The sequence below is a fragment of the Lissotriton vulgaris genome, chromosome 10, assembly GCF_964263255.1.
Source record: "Lissotriton vulgaris chromosome 10, aLisVul1.2, whole genome shotgun sequence".
NCBI lineage: Eukaryota > Metazoa > Chordata > Amphibia > Caudata > Salamandridae > Lissotriton > Lissotriton vulgaris.
Window position 1 is genome coordinate 18368159 of NC_141698.1, and position 24132 is coordinate 18392290.

A 24132-nucleotide genomic window follows, 5' to 3' on the forward strand; every position below is an offset into this window, starting at 1 on the left:
CGAGGGTGGAGGAAATAAATAATGTGTTGATCCGGCAACAAACTTACAGTCCTCAGGTTAGGGTTGCCAGCAGATTATTTTGATGGTGCAGTCGGTACAAAAATAAGCAGTCACCTAAAGCTGTATTTTCAGCACTTATGTGCATACTTCGAACAGCAAATATAGAAAACACTTTTAATTGTCTTCTTGGGCTGCCTCAATGATCCATGACTGACAAAGAGAAAAAAAGACGGAAAAGTCACATAACTAATGCATACATACTTTTGTATTTAAAAGTCTATTTAGTGTCAAGAGGAGGTCTTTGCAGGCTCTTTAAACAAAACAGGCAGGCATTTTTATGTTGGCAACCCTACTTTATATTCCTTTTCATTAAATGCATTCTCACACTACAGCAGTAATTGTAAAGTACAAATGTAAGGCACAGGCACAGTGGGGGCTCAGGGGTACTGAAACCAGGAAAAAACGAAGCCTCTGTAACCAGTTTACAAAGGCATGTAAATATGCAAATGGTCTTTAAAGACGTGTGAAAAACACGGGCCTGCTGGAGATGACTCCAGACACTGCCCAGCCGAGCCCCCAGCACATCAAGTTGCACTGAAGCAGCAGCTGAGAGTTACGACGAGGGAGGAGGGGGGCTGAAGCACTTGGGCCTGGGCAGAAGTATGACTGTGAAGGCACGACCCCCTTTGCATCGCCCCACGGCCCCCTTGGGGGGTCGCGCCCCACAGTTTGAAGACACCTGCTTTAGACTCACCCTTCACGCGTGTCACTGCTACCTCTAGTCTCACCCTTCATGCGTGTCACTGCTACCTCTAGTCTCACCCTTCACGCGTTCCACCACTGCCTCTAGTCTCACCCATTACACATGCCACTGCTGCCTCAAGTCTCACCATTCAGACATGCCACCGCTGCCTCTAGTCTCACCCTTCACACATGCCACCGCTGCCTCTAGACTCACCCTTCACACAGACCTGTGAAAAACTCGGGCCTGCTGGAGATGACTCCAGACACTGCCCAGCCGAGCCCCCAGCACATCAAGTTGCACTGAAGCAGCAGCTGAGAGACACGACGAGGGTGGAGGGGGGCTGAAGCACTTGGGCCTGGGCAGAAGTATGACTGTAAAGGCGCGAACCCCTTTGCATCGCCCCACGGCCCCCTTGGGGGTCGCGCCCCACAGTTTGAAGACCCCTGCTCTAGACTCACCCTTCACGTGTGTCACTGCTACCTCTAGTCTCACCCTTCACGTGTTCCACCACTGCCTCTAGTGTCACCCATCACACATGCCACCGCTGCCTCTAGTCTCACCCTTCACGCGTGCCACCGCTACCTCTATTCTCACCCTTCACACATACCACCGCTGCCTCTAGGCTCACCCTTCACACATGCCACCACTGCCTCTAGACTGACCCTTCATGCGTGCCACCGCTGCCCTTTGTCTCACCCTTCACGCGTGGCCTCTAGGCTCAGCTTTCACGTGTGTCACCGCTGCCTCTAGTCTCGCCCATCACACGTGCCACTGCTGCCTCAAGTCTCACCCTTCACACATGCCACCGCTGCCTTTAGTCTCACCCTTCACACATGCCACCGCTGCCTCTAGACTCACCCTTCACACATGCCACCGCTGCCTCAAGTCTCACCCTTCACGCGTGCCACAGCTACCTCTAGACTCCCCCTTCACACATGCCACAGCTGCTTCAAGTCTCACACTTCATGCGTGTCACCACTGCCTCTAGTGTCACCCTTCACGTGTGTCACCGCTGCCTCCAGACTCCTCCTTCACACATGCCACCGCTGCCTTTAGATTCATCTTTCACACGTGTCACCGCTGCCTCTAGTCTCACCCTTCACACATGCCACCTCTGCCTCTTGTCTCACCCTTCACGCGTGTCACTGCTCCCTCTAGACACACCCTTCACACACGTGTCACCGCTGCCTCGACTCTCACCCTTCACACATGCCACTGCTACCTCTAGACTCCCCCTTCACACATGCCACCGCTGCCTCTACACTCACCCTTCATGCGTGCCACCGCTGCCTCTAGTCTCACCCTTCACACGTGCCACCGCTGCCTCTAGACTCACCCTTCACACATGCCACAGCTGCCTCTAGACTCACCCTTCACACATGCCACCACTGCCTCTAGACTCACCCTTCACGCGTGCCACCACTACCTCTAGTCTCACCCTGCCCCACACGTGTCACTGCTACCTCCAGTCTCACCCTTCTCTCGTTCCTCCACTGCCTCTAGTCTCACCCTTCACACATGCCACCACTGCCTCTAGACTCACCCTTCACATGTGCCACCTCTGCCTCTAGTTTCACCCTGCCCCACACGTCAACTCTGCCTCTAGTCTCACCCTTCACATGTGCCACCGCTGCCTCTAGTCTCACCCTGCCCCACACATACCACAGCTGCCTCTAGTCTCACCCTTCACACGTTCCATCACTGCCTCTAGTCTCACCCTGCCCCACACGTGCCACTGCTGCCTCTAGTCTCATCCATCACACGTGCCACCGCTGCCTCTAGTCTCACCCTTCACGCGTTCCACCACTGCCTCTAGTCTCACCCTTCATGCGTGTCACCACTGCCTCTAGCTTCACCCTACCCCACACATGCCACTGCTGCCTCTAGCTCACCCTGCCCCACATGCGACCACTGCCAGTAGCCTCAGCCTGCCCCACACGTGCCACCGATGCCTCTAGTCTCACCCTTCACGCATGCCACCGCTGTCTCTACTCTCACCCTGCCCCAAACATGCCATCTCTGCCTCTAGGCTCACCCTGCCCCACATGTGCCACTGCTGCCTCAAGTCTCACCCTGCCCCACGCATGCCACCACTGCCACTAGTCTCACCCTGCCCCACACATGCCACCACTACCTCTAGCCTCACCTTGCCCCACACATGCCACCACTGCCTCTAGTCTCACCCTGCCCAAGTGCCATCTCTGCCTCTAGTCTCACCCTGCCCCACACGTGCAACTACTTCCTCTAGTCTCACCGTGCTTAAGTGCCATCTCTGCCTCTAGTCTCACCCTGCCCCACACGTGCCACCACTGCCTCAAGTCTCGCCATGCCCAAGCATGCTACCACTGTCTCTAGTATCACCCTGCCCCAGACATGCCGCCACGGCATCTAGCCTCACCCTACCCCACACGTGCAACCGCTGCCTCTAGCCTCACCCTGCCCCACACGTGCACTGCTACCTCAAGTCTCACCCTGCCCCACACGTGCCACCGCTGCCTCTAGTCTCATCCTTAACGCGTGCCTCCACTGCCTCTAGCCTCACCCTGCCCCACACCTAAAAATATTCTTCCCAAAACCTTTTTGTTTTCTTTTAAAGTAAAAGATAGAGAAGGATTGAACAATGTAAATGTATTGTTTGCAGCAATGTAAAGAAAGATAATACATCACCACGTCTGTAAGGGCTCTCTGACCTCCACTCTACGATCGTGCCCTACAGGTGGCGGTTCACTCAGTTTTTTCCCCAACTCATGCTGACGGCATCTTGGAACACTGAGGTCTGCCATTCTTGGGCTTTTTTAGGTCTCGTCTGAGCCAGCGCATGTGCTACTCTGCAAGACATTTAGTAAGTGGGTTTCCAAAGTGCTACTACAAGCTTTTGCTGGCATGGAGCGTGCGAGAGGGGCGCCATCAGGCTTTCCTCTCGCTATCCCAGCGCACGCGCCTCGCCCCGCCTCTGTGTCTTGCTCGCTTTTTAACGCCAGTCCCCCACCACAGAGCGCGTCTCGTGGCCGCGGGTCTTGTTGCTCCTTCTCTCTGCTTTAACACCCCTCCCCATCACAAAGCGCGTCTCGCTGCCGCGGGTCTTATGTTCTGTGTTAAGGAATCATTGTCCTCAATAGGTTTTCTACACAGACAGCTGAGAAATGTAAAAAAATTGGGTCGCATCTTTGCATGTAACCTACCTGTTTAACCCCTTCCATGCTCATGACAAGGCCAGCTAGTCATGAGACACGGTTGAGCTGTGCTTATGACGAGTTGACCTTCTCATGAACAATGGGAAAGCTTAAAAAGCAGCACAGGGGGGGAAAAACCCCTAGCAGCCAAGGTGTTAAAAAGACTCCATAGATTCTGACTCGATTTTCAGCATCTGAAAATACTTCCTTAAGCTTGCTTTTCCACATTCAGTGGTAAGCTATTGATGTATTTGTTTAATCTTATCTCTATTGTCTGTGTTGTGTTGTCTGTACACTTGAAGGCTTTTTGCTATTTGTATTATCGTTTCTCACCTTACTTTCATCCTTCTGCACTGTTAGTGTTTTTGTTGTTTACAGGATGGTCTTGTCACCTCTTTGAGTGTTTAGTGCAGCTTGAGAGGGCTTCTGCTTTTAAAGTTCTTTAAGACGTGAAACCTGTGAGCAGACATGGTCACTGGCAGACTTTCCTGAGCTGACACACACTTTCAGACACAAGGGAGCCGGTCTGATGAGGATCTACTATGGTATTAATAGATGATGTACACAAGATTGTGTATTGTTAGGTTGTAGGGGTATGATTTTTAAAGGAGAGGTTGTGATGTTTAAAATGAGGTGTTGACAATTTGCAGAGATGCAATAGGGATTAAGGCAAACATGCTTGTGACTAAGAGTAGACTGTACTCAGAAGCGAGAGGTGCTGTGATGTTGCCAGTCCAGCAAAGGTGTGCACTAGGTATAGTGTGGGTGAGTATTCATAAAAACATATCTTTTGAAAGCGCTGTAAGCACTAGAGTATCTTTTTTTGCTCTTTTTGTCGCAGCCTTTTAGTGTATTCATAGTACATGTTTTTAAATGACCTACATATTCGCAGAGCTTTCAGTCCCAGGGTGGGGACTCATGGCTGTATAAACACATAAGGCATTATTCCCTAATGCACCAACCAGCGTAGAATTCATATGAGTGACCATCTTATCTGTCGTTCTCTCCGCCTCTGTCTCTTCCTACCTTATTCCTCTCTAGATTTTGCCCCTCGGGTTGGCACCTTTCTTACCATCCTACATTTAAAACTGCATGCCAGGCCTCTAAAAACAAGCATTGGCATAGCCAATAGGTTGCACCTTTGGGACCGTATAAGTTTTTAGCCATGCAACAGTTATTGTTATTGCACCAAGGATGTTGTGCTGCATAACTAAATACTTATACGGTCCCAAAAGCGAGACTTATTGGCTATGCCAATGCTTGCTTTTTCATAAAATCACTTCAAAACCTCTTTAAAAGTGATACATTCGACGTCCTTTACGGCAGGGAGTATTATTCTGTTATTTCCTGACTGGAAATAATTTTCTTTTTTTGCAAAATACAATCTCTTTTTACCAACTGCCCAAGTTGTGGCAAGATGCGGTCTCCAGGGGTGCCATCAGGTCATTTTCCAAGGGGAGTGATTTGACGAACTTGTGACTACAAACCCCTCTACCCCTGCAGATCATGATGCATTTTTCAGCCTAAACAAAAATACAGCTTGTCAGTGTACAACCGTATGTATTACATATCAGGTGAACACACATTAGGTGTGCACCCCACTGTTTACTATTCACAGGATTCTTTAGGAGTGGTACGTACTGGGCTGGCCCTTGTGTGGTCCTGAAGAAGAGCTTTAGGGGAAAGCTCGAAACATGTCTACCCAGTGCTAGGGACACCATACTCTTTACAGTTAGGTCTTTCCCTAGTATTAGCCCCTGATTTTAAAACATACCAACTAGGAGCAGGAATAAAATATTAGCTCACTAGCTAGGTATTTTTAACCAATTTTTTCCCACTCCACATCACTGCACGTTTTCCAAAAACTAGGTGCTCCTAAGTAGTTCGCAAGTCGCAGCCCGCCTCAATCCGCAGCGGACTGAGAGGACCCTAATGATGAAGCATACCACCTAGGGGTAACCCTGATGGGTGAGGGAACTCTAGAAAAAAACAATTATTTCTGGAAAGAGGGTTTTTCAAACATGTTCATTGGAATCCCTATTCTTCCAATGGTTAGGTTTCTAATTCCGTGGAACTGCATTAAGTAAGGAGGGTGAACCTAACCTAAATCTCTACCTCCCCCCGTTTTTTGATTGTGGCAAAAATAAACCCTCATTGAATCTGTTTCCTATGTTTGCCAGATTCCTATTACTGTAAAAGATTTTTTCATTACAGCTTCCTCTCCAGGTGCACCCTGAGAGAATATGAGAAGATTTACCTGCTTGGCCAAGAAGAAAAGCGTAAAAGGCACAAATCCCTGGATGGATAGAAATCTGAGGAGCGAGGAGAGGCTGCTCCTATACCAATGCCATTATCTCACCCTTGAGCATATCTCCACAGGGAGATACAAAAAGAGAAGGCAAGGTGAGAAACAATGTTTCCACTCAACGTCAAGAATATCAGCTTCAAAAACAGGTATAGCACCTATTTGCTCGCCGTCGAGGGCTGGGTCGATGTAGAGGACACATACAATGTCAAGAAGAAGACCATCAACGTCTAGGGCTTCATCAAAATACATTCAGTGTCAAGACATGGTTTGACAACGAGACACTCTTATGCTGTGGAAAAGAAGACTGCATAGTGGCTTTTTGGGATGAAAGTGTGCAGGCTTCCCCCAAGATCAGACTCTGAGTACCCAATGGCTAACTCACCTTCCAGACCGACTTCTCAAGTCATCATACATCAGCCAGAGCATACTAGCCACAGATGTCTTACCTTCGAATAATTCCCATGCGTTATACTGGATCTGGAGTTTTTTCGTGAGCAGTACCCCTGCTCGCCGGTAGGTGGCGTTGTCTGGCTCCCCATGGCGTTCACACCAGAGGTGATGTGCACGGTGCCAATATAGGCGCCACTCTAGCGTGCTTGCTGGCGTCAGTTCTTTCCTTTCCGCACCAGTCAGTGCAGATCCAGGAAAAGCTACCCCGTCTTTTATTACTGGCCTTTTTTTTACTTTTGGTCAAGATTTTTTGGAGACCTTGTTTCCTACTGCGTCAGGATGTCTGCCAGGAAAGTTGCTTTCAAACCGTGTGGTGCCTGACATTGACAGATGTCTGTGATGGACCCACATTTTGTGTGCTTCTGATGCTTGAAGTGCGATCACGATGCCAAGACCTTCATCGGCTGCCCCGCCATGCACATCAAGGCTTTGAGGGAGTGGTCCTTCAAGCTCCTCACCACTCAATGCGTGACGACACAATGCTTTGGGCCTCATGGGCTAAGGAGGGGCCCGACTGGTCTTCCGCAGGTGGATTCGACCCCTGCACCAGTCGGGCCCTTGTATTTATTGATGGATCTGGAGCTGCGCCAGTTGAGCCACCTCAACCTTTCCAGTCATCTGCTCCAGTGCCAATGCTCCAGGCAGCGCCATCCTCATTGTCATCCTGACACCAAATTAGAGCCGGACAGGCAATGTCTGACGCCGGTACCAACGGGAGCAAACCCCTCATGTCGGAGCTAGTGCCTTATTCTTTCGATAGGCCTGCATTTGGGGGCGCTTGGGAAGAGTCTGAGGACCCTATCGCTATCAGTACCCTGTAGAAGACATTGAGGACAACTGATATGATGAATTGACAGATGCCAGTGGTTTGGACACCTCTTCAGACACTGTCTTGGTCTCTTCCCGTACCAAGACTATGGACGAGTGTGCCTCATTGCAATGGTGCTGGGGAGGGCGGCTGAGGTGTTGGACCTTTAGCTGCCCTTGGTGACAGTCAAGACTAAGGTCTTGACAGAAGTGCTTCAGACGGGAGTTACCCCATATAAACATTTACTCCTTTTTAATGAAGCACATACATATGTCCTTCTTGTGGAATGTTCTAAGCTCTACACAGGCGCTCCTGTGAATAGGACAATTACCTGCTTCAATCAGCCCACTTCAGGGGATCCCAATTTCCTCATCCAGCACCCCACCCGGAGTTTGGTAGTCCAGACCTCCCTGTCCCGAGTTAATCCAGGTGTGATCCCTTCCTTTCTACCATACAGAGAATCCAAGAGCAAGGGACAGACTAATTTGCATGTAGCCAGGTTCTGAGCTGGGATGGTGCAGTGAGCTAAAAAACGGTGATGGATCAAGCCCTGATCTGTTGACTGGGTAGGAGTGTTCTGCTTAATTCAGATACTCTGTCCATCACCACCCCCTTTTCTGAATCTTTACAAATGCTGGCATTTATTTGCATTTGGTGTCTAGAGGGTGGATCCCTGTTAAGGAGAGATATCATTGAAAAGGGGAAATTGTCCCCCTCCAAAATCGGTGCTCAGGGGAGGGGGGTATATGCCCAGACCACCAATGGCTTCCACTGCTTTCAGTTTCTTTTTGATGACATCAGATCCCTATGATTGTTAATAATTCAAACAAAGAAAGAAAATTCTTGCGGTGAAGGGGAAACTCTTCGCCTTCAGCTCAAGGAGAAAATTAAGAAGGAAATCCTGTAAGGATTCTTTGCACCAGTACTAGGACAAACTGGACATGTCCTTAGTACATCAGAGGTTGTGATAAAGACTTTTCATGCTAGACTGTGAACGGCATGCAACCAATTGGTGGCTCAAAATAAGACTAACTGAAAAACATAGAACTAGCTCTATAAACTATATTTGGGCTTCAAGCAACAGCACGCTACCCGTCCACTACGCCCGTAAGTGCCTCATCAGAGCTAGTAAGTACTATGTAGTCAGCAATACAATACTATACCTGTGTATTTCCTGTGATGCTACCCCATTGTGCTTCCCCCATAGAATACGCATGATATACTTCTGTACACATCACACTCCTCCTGCTGATGCCTGAGCGTCTCTCTTGCTGATAGGCTCACTATTGCTACCATCACAGCTAATACATTACCACCACCCCATTACCACCAAAGTGGTAGCCTGGCTTTAATGAGCTAATGCACGCTTATACAGGTATGAACATATGCTGTTTGTGAGTGATAGCTAATTAAACCAGACCCTTTGACTTTGCCAATGCTTATTTTTTCGTTTCTGAGATTCAACACAAAACCTAAGATTATCCGTCTGAAATAAAAGTAATTTAAAGAGCAGTTTGTCAGCCAAAGGTGGCATTCCAATAACTTCTGTAATCGAGCCACTGACTAGATGAAAAATCTAGCAGGTTAGATTCCTCCTGCCTGACCTCTTAATTTGACTACTTTGGACCAGGGATCGTAGTGCTCCCCGGAGAGCTTAACAGGAGGTAAAGGGGAACATGGCCAAGCAATGTGGAGAGCCATGTCTTTTCAATCTTCTATGAACGCCGTGGTTGTGAATAGCCTTGGGAGGGGAGATGCTTATACTTGTTTGGGGTTTTAAAAGGTGATGCAATGGACTTTGATGGGCAGAGAGTTCAAGGTTAGCGGGGCAGTTCTGTGTGGCCTACACGCCCCACTGCCGCAAACCGTTTACCAGGAAACTGTTACATAAATATATATTTATTGTATGACGCCATTGCTCCTTTAATTTCAGGGGTGAAGGGGAGCCCTCAGAATCCACGTTCACCCCTTACAGTAGATATCTGTGTAATGCGTCTGATCCATTCGTCCTTAAGGTTATTTTGAGATGATGGGTTTTTGGTAGTAGTTAGAGATGTTCATATAATGCAGAGGACACCTGTGGTGACTGTGTCAAACTCCTGGTACTGTGGTAGTCAGAAACCCTCTGGAATGTCTTCTTCAGTGGGTGCATAGCCTATGGTTCTCAGGATCCCATAATAAGCACAGGGAGCACATCTGTGAAGCAGCATCTCAAGTTATCCCTAGCCTGACCCATCATTTCTGTTCTCATCATGCAGGCAGACCCGGTGAATGGTCCCCAGGGTCCCATAATAAGCACAGGGAGCACATCTGTGAAGCAGCATCTCAAGTTACCCCCTAGCCTGACCCATCATTTCTGTTCTCACAATGCAGGAAGACTCGGTGAATGGTCCCAGTGTCCCATAAAAAGCACAGGCAGCACATCTGTGAAGCAGCATCTCAAGCTATCCCTAGACTGACCCATAATTTCTGTTCTCATCATGCAGGCAGACTCAGTGAATGGTCCCAGGGCCCCATAATAAGCACAGGGAGCACATTTGTGAAGCAGCATCTCAAGGTACCCCCTAGCTTGACCCATCATTTCTGTTCTCACTGTACAGCAGCCTCTGTGAATGGTCCCCAGTGTCCCATAATAAGCACAGGGAGCACATCTGTGAAGTGGCATCTCAAGTTATCCCTTCTGACCAATCATTTCTGTTCTCGCCATGCAGGCAGACTCGGTGAAGAGCAGCAGCTGGCCTCGGCATTCCCATGGAGCCTCCTCCACCGCTGGGAGCAGCTTGCCTCTCTCTACCCCGGCCCTGGAGTGGGGAACTGCTCGAGCTGTAGAAGCCCAACTCCGGCAGAAGATCCTACAGCTCTCGGAACAACTGCGAGTGGAGCAGAGCAGCCGTGAGGAGAACACACGGGCCTACCTTCAGCTTGCAGCCAAGGCAGAGCTCCACCAGTCAGCCCAGGTTCGCGAAGTCTTCGAGAAGCGGAACCAGAGGACCAGCGCGACCATCGCCCAGCTCCAGCACCGCATCCAAGGCTACCAGAGGAAGCTGCGGGAGATGGAGCAGAATCAGCTTGGCAGGCAGGTGAGTGACCTTCAACTGAACATCGAGTCCAGAGTGAACAGCCTCTCGGATTCCACACTACACCAAACTGAGGCCCTGTCCACCAGCATGCAGAGCCACCCGAAGGGCCACCTATCAGCATCGGAGATTGCCCTGTCCTCCGCTGCCTCGACCTCCTCGGAATCAGGTGTGGACAGCCACAACAAGCCCTCGGAGGACAAGGGGCTCCTGGGCACCCAGCAAATACTATCGGGAGAAACTATCAGTCCCCAGGAAACGACCAAAAGTGGCAAAGAGGAGCACACCCACCCAGCTAGGACTTTCAAGGAGTTTCTGAAAGTGCTGAAGGCTTCCCATGCCGCCTTAGAATCAGACTGCAAGAATCTAAAAGACAGATACGTCCTTGACTACCGACTCGTCCTGGAATCGATTCAGAGTGTCAAATATAGGTAGGCACCCTGTTTTGTTTTTAATTTACAATATTAATACAGTAAATGTTGATGGAATCGTGTCAATGCATAAGATTGCCTTGTGCCGATGATAATGTAGTCCCTACAGTCTGTCACATGCTACCAGGCCAGTCCACCTCAGATCTGGGCTGCTCCAACACCTTTAAACAAGGTCTGCTCTGAAGAAAAGATGTGTAATGCCCCTTCACGTTCACTGCTACCTTGTTAAACATTCACCACGGATCCTTCTGTGATCTCTGTAACTCAAAATGTGTAAAGATTGAACTCACCAAGAGTCAGAATACAAGAACAAATAATGCACCTCCACTTACTTTCAGATAGATATAATCCAGTAAATAATCAATAACATGAATCAGTCAGACTCCAAAATTATTTTATTGCAGGATATACATTTGGTTTCTTTCGTACATTGTACATAAACTTACATTTTTATTTCTCATGGACTCCCTATCCTGCTACAAAGATCTAAAAGTCATACTCATATCTCAAGCATCCAGACACATTAATTCAAAGAAACAAACATCCAACCTATTCACTAAAACAATGCTTAGAATCCCTTATTGGCATTACTCTAATTCTTTAATCAATTATATATATTCTAAGAATCAATTGGCATTCCACACAATAAATACAGAATTTGTCTAAATTAATATTGTTTAACACATATCATCCATATATATCAATGATATCAATGGATAACTTAACACAAAAGAATTGCACTGACGCTCGTTTCACTGAGACACACATAGAGATTTGTAATGCGTATTCCTTATGTATATACACAAATATGTATATATATAGTAATGGCAATATGGGATTCTAAGCATTTTTTTGGTGAATTGGTTGGTTGGTTATATTTTTCTTTGAATGACATTTTCTCGATGCTCTGATGTATGAATATACATTTTAGGTCTTTGTAGCAGGAAAGGGATCCCATGAGAAGATACAATTAAGTTGCCCCAGTATTGGAACTTTCATAGATTCCCATGCTTTTGTATCATTCCCCATCGTCGGAATGGGAGTCTCTGTAACAAAAATACCATAGCAGTAAGTACAAAAGAGCAAGAAAAAGGCCTAGGCCTCATTCCCTTTTGTAGCATATCACCCTCTTTTTGTAATGCTAGAGCGCGCAGTTTTCCCCCGGTCACCCGAGTTACCAATTTCTTTTACACGCACTGGGCCCTTGGCGTGGAAATACTTTTTATCATCACACTAATTTGTTTGGGTGAACTGGGGGGAGGATTACTCCTCCTGCGCGCTGCTAAGAGTAATAAAGTTTGGATTTACCTCTGCTTACCATGTACCCGACTTACCACAGGCACAATTCTTACGACGGACCTGGAGCTATTAGGGAAAATAGTAGACAGGCCTAACATCCAATACACTTTAAAATCAGTAATATACTTTCCACAATTCTGTAAAATGACCACAGACACCTGATGAAGTCAAAGAAACTTTATATAAGAATTCAAAGAGAAGATGCCAAGATAATAAGCGATACACAGAGTAATATATCAAACATTAAAATCAACACCAACAGGTAACTTTGCATCAAAAATATGACCATTAGGATATATGGGGAGACTAAAGGTAGGAGGTTTTAGAACAAAACTAGTCACTGCAATTTTATACTAGAACGTAGGAATGGGGATGAGACCTAGAACATGTACTTAACCTAAGCATTTAAGCTATTCTTGCTAAGTTCACTGCAAACCACTAAAGGAAAGGGGGAAAAACGGGAACATGCTATGGTTTTATAAAATCAATGAGTTTCTAAAGGATGGGGGGAGAGAAGGAACCAACTAAAATTCAGACACATATAATTGCAATGGCAATAGAGCAATAACACAGGTAAGAATGCTTTTACCAGATCAGATAAAAGAGAGAGAGAGAGAGAGAGACGTAAACCCACAATCTATATTTACCTAGATCAGATTGAAGACCAACCCTGGCCACGGGTCAGTTGGGAAGACGGGGACAGGGACCCTCAGAAAAGGAATGCCAGAATGCGAGCAGGTACAGCTCACGGACAGTAAGGACAGGATACCCCTCAGGTTCAGGTCAAGGACTGGGCCTCCCAGGGTACGACCAACACCCACAGCTTCGGACAGCAACGCCTGCGTTACCCCCTCCTGCAAGTAATCCGCCAGAAACCCCGATTGGATTTTCGAATTCCCCAGCAAAGTGCTTCGCCAGCACTTAGGATTTTCCACCCCTTAGGAGATTGTGGAAAGTATGGACAAAGTGCTCCGCAGCACTTTCAGAATGAGCACCTATTGAGATCGTAGGGTCAGTGACAGGTCTGCTACTCGGACAAGTCGGACAATTTTCCTAAGCTAAACTAGGGCAATTATACTATTTTGGGGACCCTTAGACCACCCACTAATGTTGCAAGTGACAGTTTCCCACATTGTGATTGGTCAGGAGAGGTGGTGCGGTCATTACCACCTCCTAGAATTCAGTTTTCTCATGTTTAATATTCAATTTTGCACACCCGCCCCCCGGGTTCACGTTCCCATGCATAGAATACAGCAGTACAGGACAGTTCACAATAGGTAGCAACAGTATTGCTTTTTCCAAGGTAAGACTCCGTATTCCCAGCGATGTTCCCAGGCGCATTGTGCTTCAGGAGCCAGCTGGCTAGATTTAGCTTCTGCGCGGTTGGAACTTTCTCCGGTCATGTGACGGTGCCCAGCAGAGCTTCAAGTATGGCTCCGCTCATGATTGCCCCAGCCCACAAAGACGCGGTACATGAAAAGTAAGCGAAAACAAATTAAAATCATACATAAAAATGATCGCACTGTATACCAAGATAAAACTTAACCAACCCTTACTTTATAATGACTATAGCATTAAGGATTAGTGCGAAAAAGATAGATAGGCTAAAGCTGCTGCAGTAAGCAGAGAGCGTGGTGAGAGACAAGCAGCCATATTTAGCATCAATGCGCATGAGCACAGAATCCCTCCAGAATGTGAGTGCGTCACATCACATGGGTATGACCGACGCATGCGCAGACTGAATTTCGGCAAAGCAGCCATTTTCAGTGCAAGCTTCGTTTTAGTACGAAAAGACAAACAAGCAAGCATCCTGGGGACACCCGCGTGTTGGGAAAACGCTTTATAAATGACGAATAACGAGGTTAATATTATTATGCAGTTTAGACAAGGGTTTTGCATACGAGCAAGGCGTTTTACGGGCAAATCCTTGCTCCATCAATCCCCTCTTTGATGATATTTACTATCATCACTACATGAAGGAAACAGATGCCAACTTTTCTCATTCATCCACATCACTCATCCGAATTTCAACAAATTTGTCGTTGAGTTTTCTCGCAGCTTCTCTATGAGAGTGGTCATTTTTCGCCTTTTTGTAAATTGCACTCTTCAACTCTTCTAATTCTAAATCATCAATATTTCTTTTCACCCCCCTCGGATTTACTGTATATTTCTTTTTGCACTTTTGACATTTGCAGCAGATAAAAATGATCAATACAATCACACCTATTATAACTATTGGCATCAGTATTTTCCACAAAATATTCCTACCTAAGTTAGTAAACCAACTACCTATAGAGGAGAGACCTCCAGTCAGTCTCGTCCAGGCACTGTCAACCTCCAATGGTTTGAGTTCCCTTTCCAAATTAGTTATGTTCTTCACATATTGTTTTAATTCGATACTTTTATCAGGAATGTAGGTGCAACAATGTTGCGCTTTCAGCATTCTACAGACTCCGCCCTCTTTTGCTAATAGGGTGTCAAGGGCAAGACGGTTTTGTAAAACCATTGATCTGATCGCAACCATTTCAGTATTGACCAGCAGGAAACCAGCAGCAGTGCCCGTTGATAACCGGTCCACTACTGTAGACAATTTGCAGATTCTATGGGTGTTCAGAACTACCCCCATTCCAGGTATCAGTGCACTAAAAATATCACCTATAATTTCACCTACACTTTTGCGTCTACTACGCACTAAGCCATTAGTTTCATCATCGCTTCCAGCTGCATTATTCACATGGTATATTTTCGGGAAAACAATGCCAAAGTAGCAGCTTCCATACCAGTGATCCGGCAATTTGAAATAAGCCTTGTTCCCACATATATAATAAATTCCGGGGAACACAGGTTCTGACCCATTTTTGAAACCCCAACCTCCAATTACCTTATAATTATGTTCACACTCGCTGGAACCGATGAATACATTGTTATAGTACTCTGTCTTTTCCCTATGGATACAAAGTTTCCCCTTTCTTTCAAAATCCAGCAACAAGGCAGGACTGGCTTCGCCTTCTGAGGTGTTATCCATGTGCTCAGCCCACCTAGGGATTCTATCCTTCTCGTCATTTGCCTTCTTCTGAAACTTTTCTCTCCTTCTGTCTGCCATCTTTATAAACATCTTTTCCTGCTCTTGCAGTGAACAGGTCAGATTGTCTTCTCTTGCTTGATCTAAGTCTATGTTACCTATAGTCAGGAAATATTCTCCCATATAGCGGGTCACGTCACTTGTAGTATGTACACGGTTCAAATGTCCTCTAACAGGAAGTTCAGAAAATACTACGTCATCGTTTGAATAATAGTACTGCAAGGTGCTTCTATAGAACAAGCTAGCTAATATACTACAGGAGATTCCATAGGTCAAAGGTAGATGGTGGTATGTCACGCCTTCAGCCACTGAGGTTGGTAGCTTCATGCAGACATAACAGTCCTCTATTTCCATGGCTTCTACATAATGCACTAACAAGTTAGCAAAAACATTTAAATGCGTCCTGTTCTTCATTTTGTGAAAATGTAGTCCATCCTCATCTGGTGCTTCTAAATTAGGTCGTGTGTGTGTCAGTCCTACTCTTTTGTCGCGTCTTTCTAGTCTTCGTGGTGTTTCTGCAGTCTGTACAACCCCTACATCTACTGCTTCGGGTTCAGTAGGGGACAAGTTTGGATCTCTACTTATCATAAAGGGTAGAAAAACTGTTAGTCCTATCCACATTACTATTAGCATAGCTACACTACACAAGCATATCTTACAACAGGTTTTGAGACACCCACACCGGGATCTCCCAGAGACACTCGGATCAGACATTTTTAGCTTACAGGTGGCTTTTGCTACCCCTCTTCGTTCCTTTGTACCAAAGGCTCACTTCAGGGGTTCTCTCACGGAGGGTCTTCGTCCGAACTCCGATCAGCAATGGACTCGTTGTCACTGTTGCCACTGTGGTGTGGCTCGTCAATCTCCTCCAACACAAAGTACGTCCACTCAGGGCTCCGATACAGTCGGTTCTGTTTCTTTATTCTGTCGCTCTTTCTCAGCGATTTGCCTTGGGCTGCATTCCTTTCACTTTGAGCCCTTTTTCGGTCTTTATCGTTTTCTTCGACTGTCTTTAGTCTGAGCCTTAGTCTTTTGACGTATCGGGGTGCACTTCTTCCTCCGTGCCTCCCAGTGGTTGAGGAGACTTCGCCTTCCTCGTGCACTCTTTTCACTTTTTGTTGTGGCACCTCTGTTTTCCTGCCTGTCTGACTAGTTCCAGGTCTTTCGTCTATTTCTTCTGCCTGGTCGCTAATCTGTCCCTGCTCAGATTCAAATCGCACTTTCTTTTTATTTCTGGTTACTGTTGTTTCCGTTGTCTGAGCACTTTGATCTAGTTCTATCTGTTCCTGTTCATGCTCTTCGATCTCTTCGTTTTCTTCTGCATGAACGTCAGCTCTAATTTCTAACTGTCCCTCTCTCGGCTCCTGAGTTTCAGGAGGAGTCTCGAGATCTTGATCTGACCCTACTTGGCCTATGTCCTGATCAGGTGTGTTGTGGCTTTCGTCGACCTGACCTGCTTCTTCTATTTCTGACTCACCTGGACTATCCCACTCACTGTCTAAGTAGGAATATTTCCTGGTTCGTATTGGATCATGAACTGGTTCGTCGGCGGGATACCATTCAACGTCTCGACTTGTGCTCGGCAGTTCGATGTCAGCTAGTTCCGGACCTTCCTCCTCGGAAGTCTCTTCAGCTGTGCTGCCTTCAGCTCCAGTCGCGTTTTCTCCAGATACCCGCTTTGTGTGGCTGGCGTGGATCCACTTCGGTACACCAGCGCACTTCACAGCAGTGGTAGTGACGAGGATCACTTGTCGTCGCTTTCCCCACCTTGGCTTCAGGCAACTGCTCCGGGTGTGTTTCTTTAACACCACCCAGTCTCCTGGCTGCAGATTGTGTGCTGGAGTCTTTGGCCACTCGTCTTCTGTCTCTCCAATCTGCTGAGAGAGAGAACGCACTTGGTCACCCAGCTGCTTGCAGTATTCTAGCACCATATCATCAGAAATGCTTAGCAGTTTGTTTCCGGGTACCCATGCCTGGCGCATCACTCTTCCCATCAACACTTCATGGGGACTTAGGCCAGTCTTTCGATTCGGGATACTTCTCAAACTCATCAGCACCAGGGGTAAAGCTTCTATCCAGTTCATTTTTGTGGAATCACACATTTTTCCCAGTCTGGACTTCAGAGTGCCATTTATTTGTTCCACTACCCCAGAAGCCTCTGGGTGGTAGGCACAGTGCAATCTTTGCTTCATTTTGAATGCTTTACAGAGTTCCAATAGGACATCGTTGGCAAAATGCCCACCTTGGTCCGTTTCGATTGTCTCTGGGATCCCATACCTAGGTATCAACTCCCTGAGCAACAATTTGGCTGTGGTGATAGCGTCATTTTTCTTAGCTGGATATGCTTCCACCCACCTGGAGAATAGACATACTACGACTAAGACATATCTATATCCTTTGCATCTGGGCATGGTTATGAAGTCTGCCTGCATTCTAACGAAGGGACCTACTGCCTTTCCAATAGTACTCTGTTTCACTACAGTCTTCTTTCCTGCATTGAATTGCTGACACACTAGGCACCTCTGGCAAAGCCTTTCCGCCTGGTCCCTGAACTTTGAATTACAGAACACTTGTTCAAACACCCGACACATCGCGTCTCTTCCCATATGTGTTGGCTCATGTATCATTCTGACCATGGGGTCGATCAAGCTATCAGGCAGTACAGGCACCCCAGCCGGATTTACCACCACACCATCTTCTCGCAATTCACATTCCTTTGCGGCCCACCTGCCTTTTTCTTGCCTGTCTGTGGCTTGTTGTATCTCCTTTAATTCTTCCCACGTTGACACATTATCAAACAACATAAGTTGGCAGCTGGTTCCATCCCACAGGGCAATTTGCAGGGACATCTGGTGTCGGGCACAAAACTGTGCAATTTGGTCAGCGTACCTATTACCGGCAGTCACATCATCATTTCCAGATCTGTGAGCCGCACACTTGACCACAGCCAATTCTTTGGGTAATTGGATAGCTTCCAGTAAGTCATGCACTATTTTCCCATTTCGGATAGGTGTGCCAGAGGAAGTCATGAATTCTCTTTGTAACCACAATTGGCCGAAGTCATGAACAACCCCGAAACAGTACTGACTGTCTGTGTAAACAGTAATTCTTTTGTTTTTTCCCCTCTTACATGCTCGAGTTAACGCGATGAGCTCTGCCACTTGTGCAGATTTCACCTCGCGCATGTAAGATGCCTCGACGACTCCTGTCAGTGTAACCACAGCATAGGCAGCACTCAGACTCCCACTTTCATGTCTCAAACACGAGCCATCCACAAACATTGTTTTATCCCCGTCACGTAGTGCTATTTCACGAATGTCAGGACGGGGCTTGGTGCTGTATTCAGTCAGGTCGATGCAATTATGTTCCCCGTCCTCATCAGAATTTGCATCCAGAGGGACAGGTAACAGTGTCGCAGGATTTAGGACATTGCACCGGGAAATAGTTACATTTTCAGCACCAATCAAAATTCTCTCATACTTAGTCAGCCGACTAGGTGTGAGGTACTGGGTCTTAGTTCTAGTCAGTAGGATGACAACAGAATGAGGAACATAGACAGTGACGGGATGTCCCATGACAATGCTCTCACTCTGTTCCAGACTGACGCAAGTAGCAGCAACGGCTTTCAAGCATCCAGGCAATCCAGCGGCCACTGGATCTAGGGTGGCCGAAAAGTAGGCTACTGGTCGTCTGACTGATCCGTGCTCCTGGGTCAGGACTGAAAGAGCACAATTTTCTCTGGTGTCACAGAACAGTTCAAAGGGTTTAGTGTACTCAGGCATACCCAATGCAGGTGCGGTACATAGACAGTTTCTCAGAGTTACCCAAGCATTCATGCTTTCACTGTCCCAGTGGACGGGGTCTTCCACTCCTTTCTTTGTCATATTTATCAGGGGTCGGGCTAGAGCCGCAAACCCTACAATCCATTGCCTGCAGTAACCCACAACTCCCAAGAACATTCTCACCTCTTTCTGCGTTCTGGGCAGTTCCATTGCTTTAATTATTTTGATCCTTTCGGTAGTGACCTTCCTGATTCCTTTTTCTATCTGGTGCCCCAGATATTTTACTGAGTTTTTACAGAATTGTAATTTGTCAGGCGACACTTTATGTCCTCCTTTTCCTAGGTGATTCAGCAAGGCAATTGTGTCAGTGACACAGTCAGACTGGGTTTTAGATGCCACTAACAGGTCATCTATGTACTGCACCAAAACAGACTCTCTCGGCAGCACTAGGGATTCAAGGCACTTTTTCAGTATCTGGTTAAAAATCGATGGACTTTCAGTGTACCCCTGGGGGACACGATTCCAGACATAGATATGACTGTCAAATTCAAAACTGAAAAGGAATTTGCTTTCTGGATGCAATGGGATGGAAAAGAATGCGTGGCACAGATCGATGACAGTGAACCATTCTGCGTTCCAGGGAATCTGGTAGAGTATCACTGCAGGGTTGGGTACAATAGGACAGCAAGGCACAACAATTTGGTTTACCTTGCGCAAATCTTGCACCACTCGGTACTTCCCACTAGGCTTTTTGATCCCAATGATAGGCGAATTACAGGGGCTGCTCAACACTTCTTCTATTATTTCTGCTTCTAGCAGCCTCGTGATTTCAGTCGCTACTCCTGCCTTCACTTCTGCACTCATTTTGTACTGTCTGGTTTTGGGGTATACAGCATTTGTTTTTATTGCTATTTTAACTGGGTCCACATTTGCCATCAGGCCTACATCTTTTCCCGTGAAATCCCACACTTCTGGTACTACTCTTAGCTGGAGTTCCTCAGGTAAATCCTCAATTGTCAAAGGCTTGATATCAGCATCTTGTCTGACTAACATCAGTTTGTACAGGCCATCTTCATCGGGGGTCTGAATTTCGACGCCATTTGGTGTGCAGAAAATGGTACAACGCATCTTGCACAACAAATCACGTCCCAGTAGGTTTACAGGACTGGAATCACAGACCACAAATCTGTGCATTTCCTTGAAATTTCCTATGGAAATCTCCATTGGTTCAGTTACAGGGGTACTTATTATCTGATTTGAGACGCCCACTACTTGGATTGCTTCTCCCGAGAGGGGTAGGTTAGGAACATCCACTGTTCTTACAGTAGATCGGGTAGCACCAGTGTCCAACAGAAAGGTGACGTCTTTGCCTTCAACCTTTCCTTCAATGTATGGTCCAGTCTGGTCTACCGGTAAGGAGGCGCCAAGTACGCACTCCTCATCCTCCCCTCTCAGGCCCCGTCAATCTTGATCTTCACAAAGGAAGGTATCATTTAGCAAGTACTGTGGAATGACTGCATTTCTTTCACTCTCAACCTCCCATACTTCCGCCCTTTCATTCTGCTGACCCTGACTCTTAAAATTCTGTCTAGGAGCGCGGGGTACTGGAGGTAATTTTACCTGTTGCTGGGTTTTTCTTGTCCCCTCTTTCGGCACCTGTGGATTTAAACCATTTACAGGGGCATTACCGGCCTGTAGGTGTGGACACTCGTCTCTCCAATGCCCCATCTGGCCGCACCCATGGCACGGAAACTTTTTCATGGCCTCTTCACGACTCATTTTAGGTCTGGGCTTTCCTCCCCCCCCAGGATTGGTATTCGGAACATTATTATCAGAAGTCATTTTACTTAACTGTTTTTCTTGCTGTTCAGCTAATTTCACCTGTGCCCACATCACTTTCTCCTTGAGGGCTTTCTTCTTATTTTCGATTTCATCTTCGCAGTATTTTGCATATTTCAGGACATCATCTATGGGTTTTCCCTGCCAACTGATTTTGTTATCTCGAATCCATTGTGATATTTCAGGTCTTAATCCTAGCACAAACCTATAACTGAAATGCGTCATGTCTTTCATGTCTACATTATCGATACCACTGTAAGTTTTGAATACCTGCAGTAACCTTTCATAAAATGAATGCACCGTTTCATCACGTTCTTGGGTGGTTCTATCTATACGGGTCCAATCTGTCTCCTTTGCTGGCACCTTTTTCTTAAGGTACTGGATGACCTGGTCATATTTCCTCATTACATCCGGTGAAGGGGCCCCCGTTTTCTCATCTCTGGGATATTCATCATTAGGCCAATCAATTTCTATCTTACATTCGGTCCACAGATCTACAGGGACCACAATGTCGAAAAACCCATCCAGGTCTTTCAGCAGACATTTCTGAACTTTTATGAAACGTTCTACCTGTCTGTACCAGTCAACTGGTTTCTCACGTAATTTCGGGAAGTCGTTTGTAAATGACACGATGTCTTGTCTGGACCAAGGGACATGAACATATTTTCCTCCCGGGACCTCTCTCATGGGGCACAATTTTTCTGTTGGGGTTACTTCCTTCAATATGAATTCTGAAGTTACGGACCCAGCCCTGCTGCCTTCCTTTTTCTTTGCCCACCTGGTTCTCCATTTCCCCACTTCGCCCCATTTCTGCAAGATTTTCAACAATTCTCTTACTTGGATCTGTTTTCCCATCACATTCAGGCTTTCTAAATCCTTGTCTGAGAAGTCTACTCTGTAAGGCTTCTGAAGAATTTTGGAGCGACTAACATCAACTCCCATTTCTGTGGCGGCATCCATTATTTTTTCATGGAGCACTCTAGCACTCAGGGTAAGATTTTTACTGATGAATAGTAACTCTTCTTCATTATACGAGCTCAGGCGCTCAACTCCCACGTTCCCAGCCATCATTTCTTCTATTTCTATTCTTAATTTATATATTTCCAATGCTTTAGGTTGGGGAGTGGTCTCCTTCTCTACCTCCTTTGTCCATCTGTCTAATTCTTCAGGGGAAACTAAAGAGGCGTTCCTAATTCCAGTTGCACTTTCAATCACCACTTCCTTTTGTCTGGGCTGACTTCTTGTCCCTACTACACTGGCCCTTGACTCCCTTATGGGCAGATCCATCAAACTTCCAGATTCACACTCACTTTCCTGATCCTCCTCTATGAATACTTCCTTCCTCGGGGTCTGGAAGCTAGGAGTAGGCAGTATTGGGGTGATAACAGGAGGAAGGGGACTAGTCAGGTCATTTTTATACATTGGGATAGCAGGACCAATAGTTACCGGAATGGTCAAGGAATCAGGATGGGGATGCATCTGGGCAATGGTTCTGACTAATTCCTCTCGCTGTTTAGTCAGGGCTTCTCTCTCTTTTTCCTGCAACCCCCTTTCAGCAGAATTGCCATGCAATACCTGGGGTACTAAGGATGGATAAATACTCGGGGCAGTCGGGGCAACCAATCGAGGGGGACTTTCCCCGAATGGCTGATAATTCGGGACTGTGGACTTAGGTCTGCAAAACCCATCCCTTCCACTATATTTACTGCCTGTAGCTGTCCCGTCTGAATCACTTTCCCTCCTACTTCGGGGGTAATTGGTAACAGAATTTTGAGAATGCACCGAATCTGATTCTGCTACATAGGGAGGTGGATCCTTCATTAACAAGTCTTCCAGGTGTTCATCTTCTATGTCCCCCATAGGTGCTAGGTGATGGGTCTTTTCTTTACTTTTTCCTCTTTTCTCCTCTAATACCCCCATCATGGGGAATAGCCCTTCAGTTAACATAGACTGCCTCCACTGTTTCATTTTCTGCTCTTTGGTTGGCGTTGGAAGTCTGGGATACCACTTACTCACTCCTTTATCCATTCGGGGTTTATCTCGCTCTGCAGCCTCAATCTCCCATTCCTCCAAAGCTTCGTACTGGGTCAACCTAGGTCTAGGGTGTAATTCGTTCATGCGGGTCCTTAAGTTAAACAGGATCCGACCATTAAATGTACCTTCAACAGGGAATGCTAGGACTCCGTCATCTACAGTATACTTTGCCCAATTTTCTAGCCAGACACAAGTGTGATACCCTTTATCAAACAACATGAAAGAGGCAGGGGTATTTGGCGGGGGAATGAGTACGCCTTCCCTCGTTCTAATGGGCTTGTCAGTTTTGAAAAAATTCTTTACTTTATCGGAGAATGACAATTTTCTCTTTATTCCATACATCATGTGCGGTCTACCTCGTAAAATCTGCTCCTTATGAAATCCTAGGTACTTTGGATTTGGTATGAAGTCTGGATACCACATACAACTCTCCAGACTCGCTTCTATCTCGGCTGGATTAATTTTGTTTACCTTTGTGCTTCCAATGCTAGCGCGACTTTTATTTCGCACCACCCAATCGGGTCAGAGAATACAAATACTGTTAACCAATGGGTGCGCGGCCTTTTCGCAAGACAGAGTCTCACGCTTCGGCACTCACCCCTCCTTTACAAATTCAGCTCCACTATCTTGACCAATACCAGCGCGGCACGGAGTGACGTCAGAGCAGCTCTCCGACTGACTCCCTCCTTCACAAGGTAACGGAAACTTTTTACTCTCTCTAAAGTGCGAGTGCAAGTTTTAGTCAACAACACACAACGTTTGCCACTATGTCTGAGTGTTCTAAAGAGAGAAAAGACTTTTCTTTCGCTACTAGTAAACCACTTCTGTCTACTTTTCATTCACTCTGGATAGACTTCTTTGCCTGTCCCTTCACACTAGTAACATAGAACCCGTTATTCTTCTGACTCATCCACCTTGGTCGGGGATATGTACTGAGCCAGGATTTCACCAGCGAACTATTTTACTTACCAGACAAGCCTCGGAGACCCTACTACTCCTTTCGTATGCGACCCTTACTAGGTGATATCGCAATGAAAGTTTTATAATGGACTCGTAGCTATCATTCACTCCAGAAACAAAGGTCCTAATTAGTGCTTCCAGTTA

The 24132-nt window shown here is 46.6% G+C and overlaps 1 protein-coding gene across 1 annotated transcript in view; it reads left to right on the top strand.

The window, feature by feature from the left end:
* Positions 1–24132, top strand: part of TEX28 (testis expressed 28) — a 192212-nt gene that overhangs the window by 13173 nt on the left and 154907 nt on the right. The window contains exon 2 of the mRNA XM_086942306.1: positions 10196–10992. Within this exon, the coding sequence (XP_086798432.1) occupies positions 10196–10992 (797 nt within the window). The remainder of the gene's footprint in view (positions 1–10195; positions 10993–24132) is intronic.